Raw genomic sequence first — 20,026 nt, 5'->3', positions numbered from 1 at the left:
AACCAAGGCATAAAGCACTTACCCAAACCCATCAGAGAACCGAGGGCTGTTGCCTTGCAGTGGCTGATGACCTGCCTCGCTGGCAGCACCAGGGCTCAAGGATGCCCCTCGGTGCAGGGCACCTTCCCCCGTGCCAGGAAAATCCCCACAAGGCTTTTTCCAGTCACGTCCACCAGCAGTGAGCAGGGATGAGCAGCTGGTGCATGGGAGCAGCGATGGAAAGACCTGACGCAGGGCTTAAAATAAGCTGCAAAGGGTGCATTTGTGCACAGGGTTGTAGGAACCAGAGGAGGGGGAAGGAGAATTGCTCCACTGGCTCGAAGGGCTGAAGCAGGAGCCCAAGGGCCAGGCTCTGCAGGGCAGCACGGGAAGGATGACCACAGGGATATCAGCCAGCTCTGGGACCACACTGATTTTCACCCCAGCCCTTCAGGAGACCCAGACCTGCAGGGAAGATTCTTTACTCTTCCCACGCAGCCTCAAAGCATCAGGCAGTTCTAACCAAAGCATCACTTAACCTGAATTTGCAAGGACTGAAGGTAACAGGCCATCAGGCAAGGCTGCAATCTCCCTGCTTGATTCGTGTACTGCTGTGGGAAACCTGCTGCAGTTTGCTGCAAAGGGCTGGAGTTTCCTACAATTACATATCCTATAAAGAGCAGCTCATCTGGAAATAACAGGGGAATGCTCTTAAGTTATTTCCCTGCCTGCTTTCAAGGAGTGAAATGATTGAGCTAAGAGTGAATTCAAGGAAAATACTTTCCAGAGAGAAACAAATGCTTTCCTGCAAGATAAATGTGTTCCTCTCTAGCATTGGGCTGAACAAGCATATTTCTTAAAATAAAATTTGAAAGATTAAGTATTTCCCTCTCTAAATGGAATCATCAGGAAGTTTTAGTTAATAGCCTTTTTTCCTGAGGGATCTTTTAAAACAGTAATAAAGGTAGATGCATTTCTGTCCTTCCCACACATTTTACACACTTTTCTAGTCCATGAGTTTGTTGCTAGTAAAAACAGATGAGGCTTGTGAGGATCCTTGTTCCAGATGACCAAGAAGCTCAAGCATAAAAGCAACTTTTGGGAAGGATTTGGAGGAGGCTCTGGATGGCACCAACACCAGGGGAATTCGGTCATTGACGTCAGCAGAGCCAGGGCTTCACCCAAAGTGTTTGCTTAAAACCAAAACTGCTCTGGCAGGGCACATTGAAATAGCAATTTACTGAACCAGAAGGAAAACATTCCCCTGCAATAAGCTTCAGACATGCAGGCTGGGGAGAGCAGCTCCAGCTTACTGCTGCCTGCTCCATCCCAGAGGCAGTTCACAGCCATTCCCTGGGTCACTTTGGAGCCTGATGGGAAGCATCCCTCACTGCCACTCAGGGATGATGCTCCATCCTGGCTCGATTTTCCCAGCAGGGTGAAGTGACAGCACCTGGGGCACATGCCCTGCTCATCCATGCTTGCTGCCCCAGGGACAAGGGCATTAAACAGTGGGAATCACTTTATCCTGCACATGATGTCTCTAGGACCATTTGTCTTTCTTCTGGTGAAGGCCTAAAGATGAAGCTTGACCAAGAAAAGTTGCTTTACAGCCCAGGTGTGAGTTTTCAGCTGGGGCGAAGCAAAGACAGGAATCACAAATAGGCTTTAGGGAGGCTGCAGCCCTCCCTTAGCTGCACAATCTCCAAGCCCATGCTTCCTCTCCCATCCCTCCTCCACAAGCAGCTGCTCAGCTCTTGCTCTGCTCCAAATCCCTCCGCTTTATCATCAAAGCCGGCCCTGATAGCAGCAGAACTGGACCCACCTTTACCTTCCTCCTGCCCACAGCCAAGCAGGTGCCAGGAAACTGCTAGCTCTTTTTTGCCTTCTCAAGACTCTTCTGCTGTAATCTGCACTCAACATAAAGGCACCCCCTCAAAACCAGCAGCAAGGGAGAGCTTCCCCTGAGCCAGACCTCCCAGGGATACAAAGCAACCCAGCTTTAGGGGGGCTGCCCTGATTTATACCCGCTGGGGAGCTCATCCTCTGTAACCCAGGGCTCAGCCTGCCTGCTGGGGCTGGGTTCTGGGTGCCCAAATGAGTTACCCCACATCAGCTGAGCAGCCAGAGCAGTTCCCAGCTCTGCTCTCACCTGCTGCAAACCCACTGCAAACCTGGGCACCGGTGCGGTACCTGCTAAGTGCCAACAGGCACAGCCACCAGCTCAATCAGGCTGTGCTTCAATCAAGAGGGAACAGGTTTAACTCAAACTCATTAATTAATTCTTGCAAGTTAAGAAGGGTATCTGCACAGGGACCAGCTTTGATGTGATTGCCTTGGTTTAATTAAACTCCTGCTTGCACCCAGCTTCCCAAGTGCTCATAGAAACCTGGCTCACATCCATTTAGCTTGTGTCTCTGATCACACAGATCCGCTGACTTATCCAACCAGTTCTCTGGCAGTACTGGCTGCGCTCCTGGGGAGAGGAGTTCCTGCAACCCGAAGCTCCTCTAAAATGATCTGACATTAAGGTAGGAGACCTCTGTGCTGTCCTGCCTGCCATGAAAGTCTCCCTGTGAGCAGCTGACCCCTCACATTGTGGGATGCTCGTTCCCCCAGAGCATCCAGCAGCGCAGGTCCTGCCTCGAGCAGGGTTTAAAAGCACCTGACGTACCTGGGCCTGAACAGTTCTTGAGGCCAAATCAGCTGCAGAGAGGACACAGAGGGGACGTGTTGGGTGATGTGATGGGACCCCCAGCAGCTGTCCCTGCAGAAACAGGCTGGAAAGCAGCAGCTTCCCATCGCCCTCCCAGAAAGCGTGCTGGGGCTGTGAGGATGTGTGGCAGATGAAAAGGTGCTTTGAATGCCAGTGGATGGGGCTGGATGCCTCTCTGGGGTGTAAGCCGTGGATCTCAGCAAGCTCCCCCGGAGCGGTGCAGACATCCGAGTCATGGGTAGGCAGCCAGCTGGCATTGGAGTGGGCATCAGGTGCTGGAGATGTTCCCCTGGCTCAAACCCCAGCAGAGCTGTCCTGGTGCCCACCACCACTGTAGCTCCCACCAGGCAGCAGCCAGTGGGTCCAGCTCTGCTCTGTCCCAGCCTCATCCCACAGGAAACAGGTCTATGGGAAATGCGAGTCCTGGCCCATAATGGTCAGAGATATCAGCACTGTAACTCTGGGGATTTGCTCCCGCTCCCCCTCCCACCCCAGCATCTCTCAATTAATTAATAACCCCAGATGTCATTTGCTTTTTCATGGTTGCTGAATTTGAATGGGGTAACTCCTCCGATCAGGTCATGAAATGTTAATGTGGTTTAATGGGTGTTTTCCTAACCTCCCCTGCCCTCTCCCGTGGCTCCCCGGGCTCTGCTTTCCGCAGGCCACATCCCCGCGGGACGCGTGGGAAGGCAGTGCCACGGCCACTGCCGGCGAGCCAGGGCTGCCCGAGCTGGCTGGGGCTCGGCCAGGGCAACTGAAGGCCATGGTGACCAGAAGGTCCCTGTGCCATCTCCAGCCATGGCCATGGGAAGGTCCCTCTGCCACCTCCAGCCATGGCCATCGTGCCTCTTGGTGACACTAAGAAGTACCAGAGCTGGAGCCAGCCCTGAGCCACAGAAAAGGAGCACAGTCTGAGTTCAGTCTCAGACGCACTTTTTAATTAAATCTTTCAACAGGGGAAGACAAAAAGAATAAAATAACGCTAATTCCAGAAGCCTGTCTGGCACAGCGTTTGGTCCCCAGAGCCTCGCTCAGGAGATGCTCGCGGTAGCCCCACGGGGCAGCGAGGCACCATCCCTGCAGCGGGGGTGGCTCTGGCCAGCGCCGAGGGTCCCGGGGCTGAGAAAGGTGGCAGCTCACCATGGGAAAGCCGGACCCAGGGCTTGCTCACACCATCCTGTCTCCAGCGATGCAGCCTGTCTCGCAGGTCACACCATGGAGCTGCTGTCTCCCACCTTCTGCAAGAGCTGCAACAGGGACAGATCCTGATTAGCAGGAAAATCCTCCACTGCATCCTCAGGGGGCTGCAGAGACACCACGGTGACCTTCCCTGCCTGGTCCCAGCCACAGCGATCGGGATTGATATCATCCAAGGACTGCAAACCCCAAGGGTCACATCAGCCCGTGTGAACCGCACCCAGCGCCCTGCTCACCTTGCTCAGCACAGGGATGTTTGCCAGCGAACCCAAAAACCCAAAAGCCACTGGGAAAAAACTCCTGTATCAAAACAAAAGTTTCTGTTAAGCCCTGTGCCAGGATTTTGCCAGGATGGGAGCAGCGGGGTTGCAGGGCACAAAGATCACCCAGCTCCCACTCTTCGGCTCAAGGCACCCACGCCATGCCGGGAGAGCCAGGAGCCGTGGGTCGGACCTGAAGAGAGTGATGAAGCCGTAAGCCTCCAGCAGCATGCCCAGGAGAGGCCACCGCATGAGGACGATGAGGACCCCCCCCATGAAGAAGCTGGTGCCCTTCAGCTTTGGCCATTGGAAGAAGAAAGTGAAGGTCCTCCTGAAGCCGATGATGAAGACCAAGCCGGAGAGGAAGAGGATCTGGGAGGATGAAGGAGAGCGGGTCAGAAAAGCCCTGCCCAGACGGACCCTTTGCTCCATCCTGGGCATCAGAGCCTGTTGCAGGGAGACCCAGCCCCACCGTACTCACATTCCCAAAGGCCAAGAGCACCGAGTCAAAATACAAGAGCATCCCAAAAAGGACGAAGAAGAGGCCAAAGCCAACCAGTCCCACGCCGATCCCTGCAAAGGACAGGAGGAGGGCTGAGACGGGGGCTCGGGCTCACGGCTCAGGTCCCACCTTGGGCTGCAGTTGCTCTCCTTGGCACCTCCCTGGCCTGTTCCCTCCCAGAAATATGCTTTGGCTTAGTCTCCAAAGCTTAGAAACAACCTTTCCACCTGCCCAAGCCCTGGAGAGACTGTCAGGTACCCCAGCAACTCTTCTGGGCTGCCAGATAAAGAATAAACCACGAAGAAAAAAATAAATGGGAAGGTCGTCTCCAGGATTTTTCTGAACACTGGCATGAAGGGTGTCGGTGCAGGCAGCCGGTGGGAGAGGCTGGCGATGCTCTCCGGAGGAGCCAGGCACCTCCTCAGTTGCTGTTCCCAACGCAGACCTGAGGCAGAGGGTGAGGGCAAACTCGGCTCTGCAGGACCCCAGTGCTGGTCCCCACACACAGCCCTGCCTGGTCCCCGCGTCCCAGCAGGGCTCCCACCGTGTCCCCCCGCCCCAGCACGGGGCTTGCCATTGCACCCTCTCCCTTCCCTGACGACCCCAGTGAGCAGCCTCCAGCCCTGCCTCGGGTGCTGCGGAGCATCCCCACGGCACGCCCCGGTCCCGCAGGGATGGGCATCGCTGTCGGGACGCGGCCACCCCAAATCTGCCCGCCCGCTTACGCTGGCAGTCGGTCAGAGGCACCATCTTGCCGGCGGCGGGGCTGGGTGAGGCTGGGCGAGGGGAGCCCTGCTTCCACATGCCTCCCCGGCAGTGACCCTTGGAAAGGCCTTTAGTCCCCACGTCATCCTGCAAATCATTAACGGCAGCGCCTGCTCCGCGGCGGCAGCACCTCCTTCGGGGGGGGACACACGTGGTGACCGGGCATCGCTGCAGGGTGACATATAGAGGGGCTGGTGGCTGCGGGTCCCTGCCTGGTCCTGCTTTCCCTGTCCCCAGCCTGCATGTCCTCCCCTGGAAGGGATGGCTTGGAGGAATCCCCAAAACAGGGGGATGCACGCGGCTGCGGTGTGCCTTGGGGTGTCCTGAGCGGTATTTGGGACACCCTGAGCCCCGCACGGTGCTGGATGCTGCACGCAGAGGTCCCCGCAGCATCGTCACCAGTGCATCGTGTGGGGCAGGGACGGTCCCTGCTCACAGCCAGGCTGCCCCGTGGGAGAGGGGAACTCTGGCAAGCCCTGGCCCCCAGGGTTCGCTGCCCAGTTCAGGGCCGATGGCTCAGCCAGACCTGCTCCCTGTGGCCAGTCCAGGGTCCCTGTGTGGCACGTGCCACCCCACGGAGACCTCTCCATCTATGTCCCGCAGGCGCCAGCTCCACACATTTACAGACCAGCTGCTTTTATTCCTCGCCTTTATACAAACTTGCCAAGTACAAATGCATTTTTTTTTATTCCTCCAAGAGAGCTGGCTATTGAGCAGCTACAGCTAAAATAAACCCCACTGGGAAAATGACCCCCCCCCAAAACAGGGAGGAGGAGGAGAAGGTGCTACCAGCCCTGGAGCAAGCTACGGGCAAGGCGAGAGCCTTCCTTGCTGGTTGAGATGCTATAGCCATTCACCCACCGTCTCGTCAGTCTAATATTAAAATTGTTATCTGAGTCACCTCTAGACAAAAGACACTGACACCTTGTTGTTTCTTAGATACTTTTATTTCTCTAACACTAGCAAAAAAACCCAGAAAACAAATGTCTCCCTTCCCACCCTCCCCAGTGCATAAATAGATTTCCTCCCAATGCAAATCCTTTCTCGGTTACAAGTCACTGGTATATGAAGTGTTATGAAAAATAATAACCAAAATAAAATTAAGAATTAAGTTTTTTTTTTTTTAAAAAAAAACAAACCAAAATAATGACCACCAGGTTCCACAATATGGCAGCCGTGGGGTCCCTGTGCACCAGGCTGTACTCACGCCTTGGGGAAGGCTCAGACTCGGCCACCACAGCACAGCTGAGCCGGAGTTCACCGGCAGCTCCGGGCACACCAGGGGCAGGAGCACTGGGATGCTCCTTATCCTCTCTGGTCCCCAGAAATGGGAGGAATTGCTGCCTATGGGTCTGCGTGCCCCCTCGGCTCCCCGCCAGGCAACACAGCCTCTGCATGGGCCACAGCCGTGCACCGCGGTCCCCGGCACGTCCCCGGCGGTGTCCCCACAGCCGGTGTAAGTGGGGTCTGCCCCGGTTACATGAGCTGGGGAGCCCACCCTGGCTGCCACGCCGCTGCACTCAGGAAAATACATGTATCATCTCTTAAAACTTACAGTCTCTTTATATTTTATTTTAAATAAATTTGCTTTTAATAAAAGCAGAAAAAATATATATATTTTAAATAGGTTTTTTTCTTTTTTTTTTCTGATAAATTGGCAAAGAATCTGCTTTTGTAACTCATTGGCAGGGCTGGTGCCAACAACCCTGCAGAGAGAGAGCTTAGCACAAAACAGTACCTCCCACAAAAGAAGAGAAAAACAAATATAGATATATATTATAAATGTGTAATTTCCATAAAACATATATTAAGGCATGTAATAGCAAAATAAAGGGCCAGCTTTATGAGCTAAGAGGGCTGCAGGAGGCTCGGGAGCGGAGCGGGACTCCTGGGATCCTACCAGTATTGCTAAGATGGGGTGCGCGGGGGGCGATGGGGATGCAGAGCGGGGAGTGCGGGGCAGGGGTCCTGGTGGGTGTCAGGATCAGGCCAGTAGGGAAATAGCTGCAGGATGGACGGTACCTAGCTCCTCACTCCATCCGCCTTGCCTGTCCCAGCCCTGTCGGGGCAGCCCTGCCAACCGCACAACCTCGTGTGGGATTCCGCTTTTCCAGGCAGAACCAGCTTTTTTTTTTCTCCCTCCAGAAAGCTAAAGAAAAGGGTAAACTTGCTACAGGAAAACCAAACAAACCGAAGGGTCTGGAGTGCAATGGTAAGGTCTTGGGGCGAGATGCGGTGCCAGATTTTCAGAGGGGCTGAGACAAGAGCCGACGGTGGGATGGGGGACAGCCGGGGTGCTGCTCCCCGTGCTGAGGACGAGCCCCGGTGCCATCGCCTGGCCTCAAGCCCCTTCCCCTTCTCGTCACCGTCCCCATCCACCACAGAGGGATCCCGGCCAAGCCCGCAGCTTCGCCATCCCACCTCGAACCCCAGCTCCCTGCACCGCTCCTCTGCTCCCGTCCAACGTCCCCATCCTCTCCCAGACCTCCTGCTCCGTGCCAGCGGTGCACCGGTGTCCCAGGCAGCCCTTGTACCACCCTGACCCCCCAGCACAGCACTCCTCTGGGCACCGCTGTGTCATCCCCCCCCCCAGTCCCACCTCCATCCATCCTGTCCCCAACAAAACTCCTTCTTCCTCCTGCTGAGCCACCAGCGCCAGCAGCGATGAGACAGGCCAGGCTCTGCCAGAGACCACCCCCAGTCAGATGGATGCTAAAAGCAGCTTCAGGGCACAGGGAGGGGGAAGAGGTACCCGAGGAGCAGAGATGGAGCATCCAGGTCCAGTGTAAGGTGGAAGCACCATCCAAGGTGGGTACTGGCCAGTCTCCACCCAGAAGAGCCCCTTCGCAGACCTTTGGGAGACCAACGCATCAGCATGGGGAGCCCAGGGAGTCCTACGCTCCTCCAGGGTTGTCCCGGTAGGGAGACGGCTGCTGTGCCGGCGGCTGCTGCTGCAGATGCCCCTGCCCGGCCGTCCACATAAGCCTGACACCCAGGACACCACGAATCTGTCCCCGTGCCAGCTGGCAGCCTGGGGGGCTCCTTGGGGGACCACGCTCCAGCGGACAACCTCCCAGCACCCACACGTCTCCTCCGGGACGGGGCAGAGCAGCTGGTGGTGTCGGCGACGCATCTCCCTGCTCGGCCGTGCCGGGTGGTCTCGCCGTCGGTGGGAGGGAAGGGGGTCCAGGAGAACCAAAAACGATGGCGAGAGGTTCAGTGTCGTGTCAGGGCGCTAAAACGTGGCCCCGTGGAACTTGATGTTGCCGGCAGCAGCCAAGGCTTGAGCTGGAGGGAGAGGAGAGCGGGGCTGAGCTATGCGTGGGGTGGCTGGCGATGGGGCAGCCCCTGCGCCCACCCCACAGACCCCTCTCCTGCCTTGCTCGGAGGAAAACCTAGCACAGATTTGGCTCCGTGCCCCCGGCTCCCTGGGGGGGACTTTCCAACTGAGCAGGGGGATGCTGCATCCCCCCCTGGTCTGCAGCCACCAATACAGACGTGCCAGGGCAGGCGTCCTCCAGAGCCTGGCCCCCAGATTACCCCCACCTTTTGCTCCCTGCTGAGCCCCCCCTGCCCACACTGTGGTCCCTGGCTGACCCAGCCCGGGGGCGGGGGGGCTTGGCCTTGGAGGACGCTTGTGCTTGGTCCATGGGAGCAGACGGGGCTGACGTGGCTCAGATGTTAGCTGGAGCAAGCAGCGATGGACGGACGCCAGGCACAGAAGAGGCACCCCCCGCCCGGCCCCCCCGGGATGGAGAGAGGATGGGATGAAGTACGAGAGAAGAGGTGCTTACTTCATGGCTCAGACACGCATAAAATGGCTGTTGTCGGCGACCCGGGATGTTTCAGACGAGAGGGGGTTGGTCGGTGGAGTCGGGGAGGCTGGGGAGGTGGGAGGGCTTGGGGTAGCGCATTGAGCTGGAAACAAGAAATGGGAGAAGGGAGTGAAGAACACAAGCTGCCGGCAGCGGCGAGGGGAAGGAGGCGACCCAGCGAGAGGTTAGCGGAGGGGAGGAAACGGAGAGGAAGGAAGGAGGGAAGCAAGCGCAGTCACGACAAACAGCCACAGCGGTGCCTGGCCGCGATGCGCACACGTGAGCTCCCCGCAGGGCTCCTCATGGACAAGGCACAGCATGCCACCACGCTCGCTCGGGCACGGCATGCCACCACCGTGCGCCACACGGCCCGGAGGTCCCATCCTGCAGCCTCGCGAACGTTTCCGAGAAGGTGCTGAAACCTGTGCCTGGCCGAAGTGGCTCTTCCATCGACGACGCTCAGCGCTGCCGCAGGGAAAGGCAGCCCCGGGCACCGCAGGCAGGACCCTGGCAGCTGCGGGCATCACCAGGCTGGTTCTCCCACTGCACGGGGATGCCCTACCCCAGGACCGATGCAGCCCGCTCTTCTACCCATATTGGCCCCTTGTTCTTGCTGCCTGTCCAGCCCATAAGCCAGTACTGCACCCAACCTGCCCGCTCGGTGCGTAATGCTACCTGCGGTCTGCTCTCCCGCGGGGCTGGCAGGCTCCGACCCTCCGTGTCCCCCTCCCCGTGCCTTACCCGAGAGCATGCGGCCCCGGCGGGAGGCCTCGGCAGCCAGCGCACACGAGATCTCTATCCTCTTCTCCTGCTCCTGAAGCTGGGTCTCAGGGTCCTGGGGGTTATCCACCTCCCCCTCGCCCAGGGGGATGACATTCTGCAGGCTGCGCAGAGCACCCGGCATCAGCACCCGTGCCCAGCCTCAACGGGACAGACCCTGCAGGGATGGCCGGGGAAGGGGTGCAGGCGGGTGGTGGGCTGCACCCCGGGATGGCCGGCGTGGGCACGGGCACAGCAGCCTCACCTGGATTTGGCAATGAGGGTTTTGATCCTTTCCACCTTCTTCTGCTTCTCCTTCATCTCCTCGGGGCTGAGTGGCGTATCGGGCTCCAGTTCGATATACCGCTCAGGGATGAGGACTTTGTCCGGCGTGGAGAGCTGGGCACAGTGGCAAGTGCTGAGCTGAGCATCAGCGCCGGGGACCTGTCCAGCACCCACCTGCCCCACTCATCCCCAGCTCCCAGCACCCGCCTGGGCAAGGGCAGCCCCTGACTGGGCATAACCAGTGTCTCCAGGATCCTGACTGATGCAGGAGGATGGATTGACCCCCCCCACCCCGGTGCAGGGTGCGGAGATAAGGATGCCCCGTGCCCAGGCTGCCAGCTCCCCCAGGATAGCCCGTCCTCACCTCCTTGTTGATGTCCACGTCGTAGTGCTGCGGCTCCAGCTCCATCTTGCGCAGCCGGGCAATCTCCTCCTGGGGCGTCTCGTAGACCTTGCCGGGGTCATCGGAGCGCAGCGCTGCCTCCAGGTCGGAGATGTCCACCTCATGGATGCTGCGGTGCCGGCGCACCTGCGAGGGACCCCAGCTCTGCTGAGCCCCCCCGGGATGGCACACTGTCCCCTTCCACAGCCCCCAGTGTCCCTTCTGCTCCATCAGGGACTTCAGGCACTCTGCAAAGCCAAGGCCGGTTTGCCCCAGCCCCACAGCTGGTGCAGGGACTCACCACCTTGTAGGAGGTGGGTGCCTTCGTGCCGGGGGTGTCGGGCTGCTGGCTGCTGGGGAGCTGCAGGCTGCGCCGCTTCTCCTTCATCGAGCCACTCTGGTGGCGCTTCATGCGGTCGATCTGCTCCTCCACACTCATCTTCACCTTCGTCTCATTGGCGAACACGGCACTCTTTGGTCTCTCCTGGGGAGAGCCCAGCCCCAGGGTCACGCACCCCTGCCTGCAGCAGGGTCCAGCCCTGTCTGCCCGTAGCTGCATCCCTCTGCAACAGGCTGTTGTGTTCAGCCTGTTCCCGGGGTGCGGGAAAGGTACCGAAATAGCCCAAGGGGTCCCGAGGAGCTGGATGCTAAGATGTGGAGCCATGCAGCAATGGGCTCCCCTACATGCTGCCCCAGCCCTGCAGGCTGCAATACAGCTCCCCCACTTTGCTAGCCCAGCCCCACCACCCCAGCCCCAAAACACGAGCCCTACCCGGGAGCTGAGCCCGTTGGCCATGCCGCCGGCGCTCCTCCTTGGCACGCCGACCGTGGGCACCACCTCCTCCTCCGCCGGAGACTTGGTCCTGGGGGGGACGATGCCCACTGCGGAGCAAACCGAAACACCAGGCTGAACCCCCCCTGGGGAATAAGGGCAGGGTCCCAGCAAGATGCTGGGTGCCCCTGGCTGGCACAGGGTGCCCGCTGGAGTGGGACCTGCCGGCCCCAGTGCCGTACCCTTGTTGAGAGCTGCTTGCTTTTCTGCCTCTGGCTCCTGCCGGCTCTGCAGGAGCCCCTCAGCTGGGGGCCCGGGGGCGGCCGGTCGCTGCACCTCTTTTTTGCTCTGCTCGAAGCTCGGCTTGGGCTGTGGGGGAAAGCAGGTCCCCGGTGAGACCCCGACCTGCCTGGGGGTCATGCTCTGCCTGGGGACAGACCCGCTGCTCTCTGCAGCCCGTGGGGTGACATACAGCCTCTGGACACACTCCCGGGAGCGGACGGACACACAGACACTAGCCAGACGGTACCAGCGCACCCCAAACATGCGGGGAGAGGGGCTGGCAGAGCTCCGCAGCTCTTGCCCCAGCCCATCGGGTTTGGGCACTGATTGCTGTCCCCATAGCACAGGCTCCTGCATGGGAAAAGCTTCCTGCAGGGGTGACAATCCTGTCACCGCTCGGAGGTGGCACCCGGGAGCCCCAGGATGCCAGGGCAGACACTGTGCAGCAGCAGAGAGCGAGCAAAGGGCCATTTTCGGGGTCCTGCCCTTCCTGCACCCACTGGGCACAGCCTGCCCAGGGCCCGGGCACCGCTGCAATGGTGTTGGTACAATGGAGGGGTACGGCAATAAGCTGAGGAGCCCAACGTGCCCCCCCTCAACTGCTCTGTGCTCTTCATGGAGATCGTGCATCCCAACACCTCTTACACCCTGTGGATCAGGACTGTGCTACCCTGCAGCCGCACGGCTGCTGGAGATGCCACTTGCGCTCACGCTGGGGTCCGTAACCCTTCCCGACCCAGCACGGCCACTGCTTTGCTGGGCCAGGCCCCACGTGCACGCATCCTGACCCTCAGGCTGCGAGGACGCTTGTGTCTCCTGGTGTCCAAACCTGGCCCCTTCCCCCAGCGGGAGCACGGCCAAGGCATTACCAGGAATTCCCAAATCTGGGTTTTCCCTGGGTGGGCAGGAGTTGGGGGGGGGGTCACCCCCATCGGCAGAGCTTGCCAGTACTGCACGGTGGGGAGCGGTGCCACGGAAGGACAGCGAGAGAGGCGAGGGCAGAGCGAAGCAGAGGGGCTGATACCGGGGGCTGCAGCAGCTTCGGGGGCTGCAGCAATTTCGGGGGCTGCCGAGGAGGAGCCAGTCCCTGTCCTGAGCGAGCACAGTGGGTGCTATGCGTGGGTGCAGGGGACCTGGAGGGGACAGGAGGGCCACGGTGAGGCTGCTGTGGGGACATTGCCCATTGCTGCCCTCGGAGAGGGCAGGTAGCAGCCACGTGCTGCTGTCCCCTAGCCAAGTGCCACCTCCACGCAGAGGGTGGGCAGAGGGTGGGCAGCCCCATCGCCTGCCTCGTCCCAGCCCCTGCCAGCTTGATGTCTCAGGGAGGAAGAGGATGGGGCCGCTGCTGCAGGGCTGCTCTGGAGAGGTTTCGGTACCTGTCCCCTCTTCGCCTCGCCGCCTTGCTGCCAGGAAGGGGAGGTGGGGTACGGCCAGAGGCGGCTCTCACCGGGGAGCGGAGGAACGGTCGGAGGAGACTCCAGGGGTACGTAGGACTTGGGGAGGGGAGGTCGAGGCGGGCCTGGTTCCTGGGGTGGAGAGGAGCATGAGGCGTGAGAGCAGAGACACTGAGAGCCAGGAAGGAAGACAGAGTTAGAAAAAGATCGAGACAACACACAGTGGAAGAGTCGAGCCAAGGAAGGGAGGAAGGAGAGCAGCCGGCCGCCGCTCCCCGGGGTTCCGTAGTCTCCGTGTCCCCGTGCGGAGGGGGACAGTGCTTCCCACCTCTCATGCTGCCCTCGCTGCTGCACGTCCCCAGGGCAGCGAGGTCAGGCAGGATTCGGGGGCTGCCCAAGTGAGCGGCTCCCGAGCTTGGGGCTGGCAGCCCCCAGGAGACATTGGCATCACCTCTGCACAGCCAGGTGGGGTTGGGGAGCCCCCAGACTTCACCCTAAACTTCACGTGGATGAAGGGGAGACCAGCACTGCTGGACCGCGAGCAAGGGCAGCGAGAGGGGACTGTGGTGGCAGCAGGAGCTGGTCCTGAAGCCAAAGGCTGGAGCTGAGCAATTCTCAGCCTTCAGGGCTGCTTGATGCAGGAGCCCAAAGGCTGCAAAGCCCAGCTGCAGGCCCTGCAAGGACGATGGACCCAGATGCCACCGGGGCATACCACAGCCCACGCACGTGGCCAAAATGGTGCCCCCAGGCAGAGCCACAGGGAAATGCAGCCGTGCTCTGTGCCTGGTGCCCACCCGTCCCCCGAGAGCAAGGGCTCGGGTCAGCCTGCAAGCCAGGCTGGTGACCCGATGGTGGCAAAGGACTCCCTAGGGACACCTGGGCTCACTCACCTCGCTGGGTCCCGGCTTGGTGGGGGAGCCCTGGGAGCCGGAGACGAGGGAGAAGGGGCTGAGGGGGCTGGTGAGGCTGGCCGAGCTCAGGGGGCTGGCGGGGCTGTTGGAGCTGTACGTCCCCGACGGGCCAATGGCCACTGTGGAGAAAAGCAGAAATAAGTGCGTGCACCGGGGCCTCCATCTCCCTGAGCGGGTGCTGCCGTCTGCGTCGTGGCACTGGGGATGCCCCAAGCCGCGGCACACCGGGGTTTGTGCTGTGCAAGGGCAGGGACGGACCCTGCTCACCTCTGTGCTTGGCAGTGTCCGTGCCACGGGACGGGTTGTTCTTCCTCAGCCCCTCCATCACGTCCTGGATCCGCCAGATCTCCTTCTGGATCTGGCGGTTGAGCATTTCGTTCTGGAGGGGAGAAAAGGCAGCTGTCAGAGCGGCTCCCACTGCTGTCAGCCCTGCTGCACCCCGGCCCCGAGCCGAGCCGTGGGACCTGTGGGCATTGAGCCGAGGCAGACACGGCCCGGGGGGGTCTGAGCCATCACATCCATGACTTGTCTCCTGCCAGGAGCCATCATTCTGCTCCCCCGGGCACCCGTCATGGGCTGGGGGGAGCTGACGGAGCCCCAGCAGCACGGGGAGCACTGGGCTGCAGCTCTCGATGGCATCCAGGTGCCCACCGTTCCCCAGTCCCTCTGCCCTTGCATGGAGGGCTGAGCGTGGAGCAGCCACTTGCAAACTGGCTCCTTGCGGGGAACAGAGGGCTGAAGGAACCAGGGGGTTTCCACCTCCACGGGGTTAGCGGGGGGACCCCAGGGATGGCGGGGGGACCCTGGGGCTGGTGGGATTCCACTCACCTGGATATCCAGGTTCAGCTGCTCCCAGAGATCGTCGTGCAGGGCGGACACCTCGCTCTCCAGGGTCTCGTACTCGGCAGTGCTATTTGCCAAGGCCTGGGAAGGGGAAAGGTGGGTGGGTTAGGGGGTCTTTGGCAGGTTTCTCCCCCGGCTGGCAGCAGCCCTGGCCAGCACAGCGTGGGAGCACCGGGAAAGCACGAGGATGCTGCACCCAACACAACCCCCCCGAGCTGGGGAAGGGGTGGCAGCAGGGGGGTACAAGCTCTGCTGTGCCCCAGCCAGGCTGTGCCCATGGGAATTCCTGGTGCCGACGGCATGCCGGGCACAGCAGTGCCGGGGAGCCAGAGGCAGAAGCAGGAGCTAAGACAGCTCTGGGCACGTGTGCCAGCTCAGCACCACGAGGGTTAATTTGCTTTGTCCCCACTGAGGGACTTTGGCTTGTCTGGATCCCCAGCCAGCCGGAGGGATTTCCCTTCTTGTTTTTTTTTTAACAGGAAGGGAGAAAAGAGATCTCGGCAGGTGGGGGAGACAGTCCCACAGCCAGGGACCAAAGCGGAGGGGGAGCCTGTTACCGTGCTGGCCTGTGACAGCTCCACGCGGATATTGATGAGCTGGTTTTGGAGTGATTCCTTCTTGTGCAGCAGCTTCTCCGGGTACGCAGGCTGGCTTCCGAACATCTCCAGCTCCTGGTGCGTCCCCATCAGCGCGCTCTCCAGGCTCTCCTGGGGGGCACGGGAGGGAAATGCAGCCGTGAGAGCCTGGCTGGTGCAGGAGGTACAGTCCCTCTCCTTAACAGGCCATTAACACACGGGCAGTCCTGGGACTGTGGCATGGCCAGGGCATCTCCCCCAGCCAGAAACGCCCCCGCTGAGCTGTCCCCGAAAGAGCAGGACATGTCACTTCGTCACCATGAAGGTGCTGCCTGGGCATGGCCATCGTCGTGCAGCCACGTTCATCTGCTGGAGCTTCCCACCACGTACCTTCTCCGCTCGGAGCTGCTGCACCAGCCTCTCCTGCTCCCGCAGCACTTTGTTCTGCTCACAGAGCTTCCCAAGCAGCTTCTGTCCCCGGGAGGGAAAGAAAAAGGGAGGATGGGATGAGAGCCCAGCGACGGGGTGTGTGGGGTGCACCCATGCAAACAACTCCTTGCTCAGCTGGGAGAGATGGGGATGCAGCCGGGACACCCATGGGGTTGGTTTGATGGGACAACGTGTGGTCCTGGGGAGGGTTTCCAGCCCGCTGCTCTCATTGCAGGGCCTTCAGCCCTGACCAGGGTGACATGGGCCAAATCTGGACATGGGGCAAGACCAAGCAGCTAAGCTCAGCGGAGGATTTAGTCCCCGAGCAGCACACACCACACTTGGGACAGCACCAGGTCCCACCCCAGCTGCGCAGGAGCCCTCAGCACAGCTCTCCCTATGGGGACAAGCAGACCTGCTGCGGGGGACAGGGACAAAAGCACAGGGCAGAGAGGGGACATGCAGGACAGACGTTTGCTCTTACATCGGTGTCTTGCTCGCTTATCTTGTAGGCGTGCAGCGTCTCCCTGTAGGCCTCCGGGAAGGGTGTCACCTGCAAGCAGAGCGTGGGGTGAGCCCGGCTCCGGGAGCCCCTGGGGAAGGTGAGGCAGCTCCCAGCCCCTCTCCCCCATCCCCGTGAGCAGGGAAAGAGAGGTGAGAGACGAATCTCCGGAGGCGGCGAGCGCTCCCCGCAACCGGCACAGCCGGGCAGATGCCGGCATCGGTCGGGAGGCAGCGGGTGCCGCAGGCAGCGCGGGATGTCGGTGCTGGAGCTCTCGTCCTGGCCCTGCCCGGTGGCTCGGATGAACGCGCAACCTCCCTCCCTGCTCCCAGCCCCGGTGCCCATCGGCTGGGTCAGCCACGGGAATTAGCTGGAGACAACCCCTCCACGGGACGCCAAGAGCTGAGTTAAAGAGATGCCTCGTGAATCATTAACCGCCTGGTGTATAACTGCCACCATTTCATAGGCAGGGAAACAAAGGCAGAAAGATTAAGCTGTAATCCCACTTAGCAGAGTGGAAGCACCTATAAATCAGCAGCTGTATCAGGGTCTGTTTACCATCCGGCTTCTCTGTGAGTCATCTTCCTTTCCTGGAAATCTAAATTACTAATGGGACCTCAACAATTCAATGCCTCCAAGATCTTGAGATGAAAGGCATAAGATAGGAAGAAGGGGATCATTATTGCTAGAAAGCAAGACGCTACTTTAGAACCATTTAAAACTATAGCACAATGCAAATAGACCTGAACCTGGGAAATGCCCAGCGCAGCCGCAGGCAGAGAGCCTGGCCGATGGGGATGCTGCTGCCTCCGGGCAGGGAGCCCAGCCAGCGAGAGCATCTCAGCAGCTCCAGCTTCGCCCTCTAGCATGTCCCTGCTCCCCACACACAGCAGATGGAAACAGGCACCTTCCCCTCATCAGAAAACCCCAGCGATCGCCCGGCCGCTGCACGCTCGCACAGCCAGGAGATGCCCTGGGCAGCACGGCGGGGGGCCACGACCCCTCTGCCCGGGGCTCGCAGAATGATGGGCTGTGGGGTTGCAGTGACCCGGAGACACGTTCCCAGGTGATGGGACCTGCCTGCACTTGGAGGTGCAGCCCAACATCAGCAGGGACATCCCCATGCTTTTGCAGCCCTCTCAGGGCTGGGGAGGAGAATGAGGCAGAGCCTCTGGGGGTAAAAGGCTGTTTCCTCTCCTTGTCACAGGAGTCGTTGCTTTGGTTTAAGAGCCTCGGGCTGGATTCCTGTCTTTAAGTCATCTCACACCTTCTCCTTGCCTCATCAACACAGGACGCAAACAGAGGATGAGCAAAGCACCCGAGTCCAGCCCAAACAAGGATGAGAGTTCAGGACTGCCGCGTCCCCACCTTGCGCTCTCGGCACAAGGATTTACTGAGTTTTAATGGCTCATGGATGGATTAGCAAAGCCTGGGATGGACTAGCAGGTCCCCGAGAGCGTGATGTGCCGGAGCCGCATGGATGCTGGAGTCTGCATGAGTGGAAATGGCAGGAGGTGACCTCAGGGATGGAGCGCGGGACGGCTGGCGTGGCTGCCATGCACAAGCCATGCACGGCCCCGCGGCCGGAGGCTTACTTGCATGTAGAGCTGAGCCCTAGGGGAGGAGGTCTCCACCATCCTGTTCACCATACTGATCAGGGTTTCGCTCTCGCTCATCTGCGGCAGACAGGGAAGGAAAATTCAGAGGTCAGCAGAGATGTGCTCATGTGCTGCGGTGCTCGGGTGCCGTTGGAGCAGCGAGGCGGCTCAGTCCAGGAGCCCTCAGGGCATCGGGCTGCAAGATGCCACCTCCAAGAGATGTCCCAGCAGGTCAAGCCATGTGGGGACGGCTGCCCTGGGCTGTTGCTGCTCCGTTTTGTGCACTCAAGAGCATCCTGGGCCGGCTGCATGCCCTGAAAACTTTGTTGAGGGGAAAACACAGATAAAACTCAGCCAGCTCCGAGCTGGGCAGCAGCAAACTGCACACACAGACACAAGCTTGCACAGAGACGCCCACGGCTGCAGCGCACAGTGTGGTCCCAGCAGACAGACAGACGGGCCCTGCTCCTTGCGCTGACAAACGGCTCGGTGCCCTGCCCTCGTGCCAGAGCCGGGGCTGGGGTGACCCCGATCAAGGCGCAGACAAGCTCTGGGCATAGAAGGTGACAGCAGCGTGTCCCCTCTCCAGTCCAGCAGCCTCGAGCAGCGGAGCCGGCTGGGAACAGGGTGCTCCTGTGGAGGTGGCACATTATGGCCACGCTGCCAGGCAGGACAAGGACGCTACGGTGTTCAACATGGCTGTACCTCCCCAGAGCCGCAGCCTGTGCTGAGCCTTCCAGCGAAGCGGGACAGACCCCAACCCCGGGGGGGACCATTCATACCCCTGCAAAACCCCAGAGGGTTTTGCTGCTCTGGGTGCACTGCTGCCGGGGCGTGCAGCCAGCAGTGGCCTCAGGGTCCCTCGGTACCGCATGGTGGGGTCACTCAAATCGGCAGCACCGGAGCTTCCCCGCTGCCTTTGCCTGCGGAATCACTGCAGGAACCCGCAGCCCAGAGCGAACGATGCAGGGGAAGCCCCCTCGCACCCCACGGCCAGGACCCTTGAGGTCCAAGGGGTGACCGCGGTTTAAGCACAAACTAGGGACCAAACCCTGACTGGGGACAGGTCAGCGAGGTGCGGTGCAGCCGAGGAGCCATCCCTGCGACTGGACAAGCAAGGAGCGAGAAAATAAAGCAGCAAGCTGTTTGAAAAGAGCTACTTGACAGCGTCACTCCGAATTAGTCTCTCCAGAGGTCAGCAGGAGAGGAGGAGGAGATGCAAAGCCCTTTTAGGGAGTGTTTTAAAGAGCCTCGGATAGCAAGCATTGCTGCCGATGGCTGTGAAATAATCCAGAGAGCTTTTATTGCAGCGAGTGCTCCTGCCTGTCCTTGGCTCTGCTCCAAGGCAGACACAGATCTTGGCGATTACTGCACCGATGGAGATTTGCAGACTAATGAGATTGTCTCTGGAGCAGCTCCCTTAGTGCAAGCCTGGCTTTTGCAGGCAAGCGCCAGGGCTGCAGCACTGGCCGACAGCTCCTGTCCCCAGCTTCGACTTCAGCCGGTGCCTGCGGTTCCTACCCCACCAGTCCCAGGGGTCTCTCCCAGCCAGATTCCCCCCGCCCTGCTCCTGGGATGAAGTCAGTTCACAGCTTTCCTCCAAACACCCCCTGGCATGCAAAAAAACTGAGAGCTGCTGCTTTGGTATCAGTCCTGGTGGGCACCTCAGGCCCACCCTGCATCAAACAGGGCCAGCGCGTCACCGAAACCACCTCATACCCGTCCGGCTCCCCACGGCTCACCCGGCCACCCCCCGTGTGGGGGGCACCAGCCCTGGGACCCCCGCAGCAGCCCAGATGCCAGAGGCACCGCTGGGTGTGAGGACGCTCCATCCAGCACGGCCACGCTGGCACCATGCACCGGTGACCCGCTTGCCAGCACGGTGCAGACCAACCTGGGGAGGGTTTCAGAGCCGGCTGCCCCCCCTGCACTCCAGGGGCAGCTCTCCGAGGCCCCAGGCATGTGGGGAGCTGCCCCGGCTCCCCCCAAAATCCCCCCCACCGGCTCCAGCACACCACACAGAACGCACTGTCAGGGGGATTTTTTCTGCGAAGCAA

At 60.3% G+C, this 20,026-nt stretch overlaps 2 protein-coding genes across 2 annotated transcripts in view; both read right to left on the bottom strand.

The window, feature by feature from the left end:
• Positions 1 to 3,906: 3,906 nt before the first annotated feature.
• GOLT1A (golgi transport 1A) lies at positions 3,907 to 5,407 on the bottom strand. The gene is made up of 5 exons (XM_010579636.1): positions 5,383 to 5,407; positions 4,637 to 4,728; positions 4,349 to 4,527; positions 4,132 to 4,195; positions 3,907 to 3,945 (listed from the first exon to the last, which is right to left on the bottom strand). Exons 1-5 carry the CDS (start codon positions 5,405 to 5,407, stop codon positions 3,907 to 3,909), a joined length of 399 nt encoding a protein of 132 aa, XP_010577938.1.
• A 1,998-nt stretch (positions 5,408 to 7,405) lies between these two features.
• PLEKHA6 (pleckstrin homology domain containing, family A member 6) overlaps positions 7,406 to 20,026 on the bottom strand; it is a 61,984-nt gene continuing 49,363 nt past the window's right edge. Inside the window, exons 15-28 of the mRNA XM_010579623.1 lie at positions 17,967 to 18,047; positions 16,354 to 16,422; positions 15,831 to 15,911; positions 15,423 to 15,572; positions 14,851 to 14,946; positions 14,290 to 14,401; positions 14,002 to 14,141; positions 11,678 to 11,804; positions 11,436 to 11,545; positions 10,965 to 11,147; positions 10,646 to 10,810; positions 10,262 to 10,395; positions 9,979 to 10,121; positions 7,406 to 8,710 (exon numbers count right to left, since the gene is read on the bottom strand). Of these exons, the coding sequence (XP_010577925.1) occupies positions 8,658 to 8,710; positions 9,979 to 10,121; positions 10,262 to 10,395; positions 10,646 to 10,810; positions 10,965 to 11,147; positions 11,436 to 11,545; positions 11,678 to 11,804; positions 14,002 to 14,141; positions 14,290 to 14,401; positions 14,851 to 14,946; positions 15,423 to 15,572; positions 15,831 to 15,911; positions 16,354 to 16,422; positions 17,967 to 18,047 (1,644 nt within the window). The 3' untranslated portion in view covers positions 7,406 to 8,657. The remainder of the gene's footprint in view (positions 8,711 to 9,978; positions 10,122 to 10,261; positions 10,396 to 10,645; positions 10,811 to 10,964; positions 11,148 to 11,435; positions 11,546 to 11,677; positions 11,805 to 14,001; positions 14,142 to 14,289; positions 14,402 to 14,850; positions 14,947 to 15,422; positions 15,573 to 15,830; positions 15,912 to 16,353; positions 16,423 to 17,966; positions 18,048 to 20,026) is intronic.

This window comes from Haliaeetus leucocephalus, unplaced genomic scaffold (genome assembly GCF_000737465.1).
Source record: "Haliaeetus leucocephalus isolate CR32 unplaced genomic scaffold, Haliaeetus_leucocephalus-4.0 Scaffold68, whole genome shotgun sequence".
Taxonomy (NCBI): Eukaryota; Metazoa; Chordata; class Aves; order Accipitriformes; family Accipitridae; genus Haliaeetus; species Haliaeetus leucocephalus.
Note: the sequence above shows the minus strand (reverse complement) of the source record. Positions and strands in the feature narration are given on the sequence as shown.

Bases quoted from the DNA above. Each gene is read 5' to 3' on its own strand.
- GOLT1A (XM_010579636.1), bottom strand. From the start codon at position 5,407: ATGGTGCCTCTGACCGACTGCCAGC. The intron at 4,729-5,382 runs GTAAGCGGGCGG...TGTCCTTTGCAG, and splicing joins GCCTCTGACCGACTGCCAGC to GGATCGGCGTGGGACTGGTT. The intron at 3,946-4,131 runs GTGAGCAGGGCG...TCCCTGTTGCAG, and splicing joins ACATCCCTGTGCTGAGCAAG to CTCTTGCAGAAGGTGGGAGA.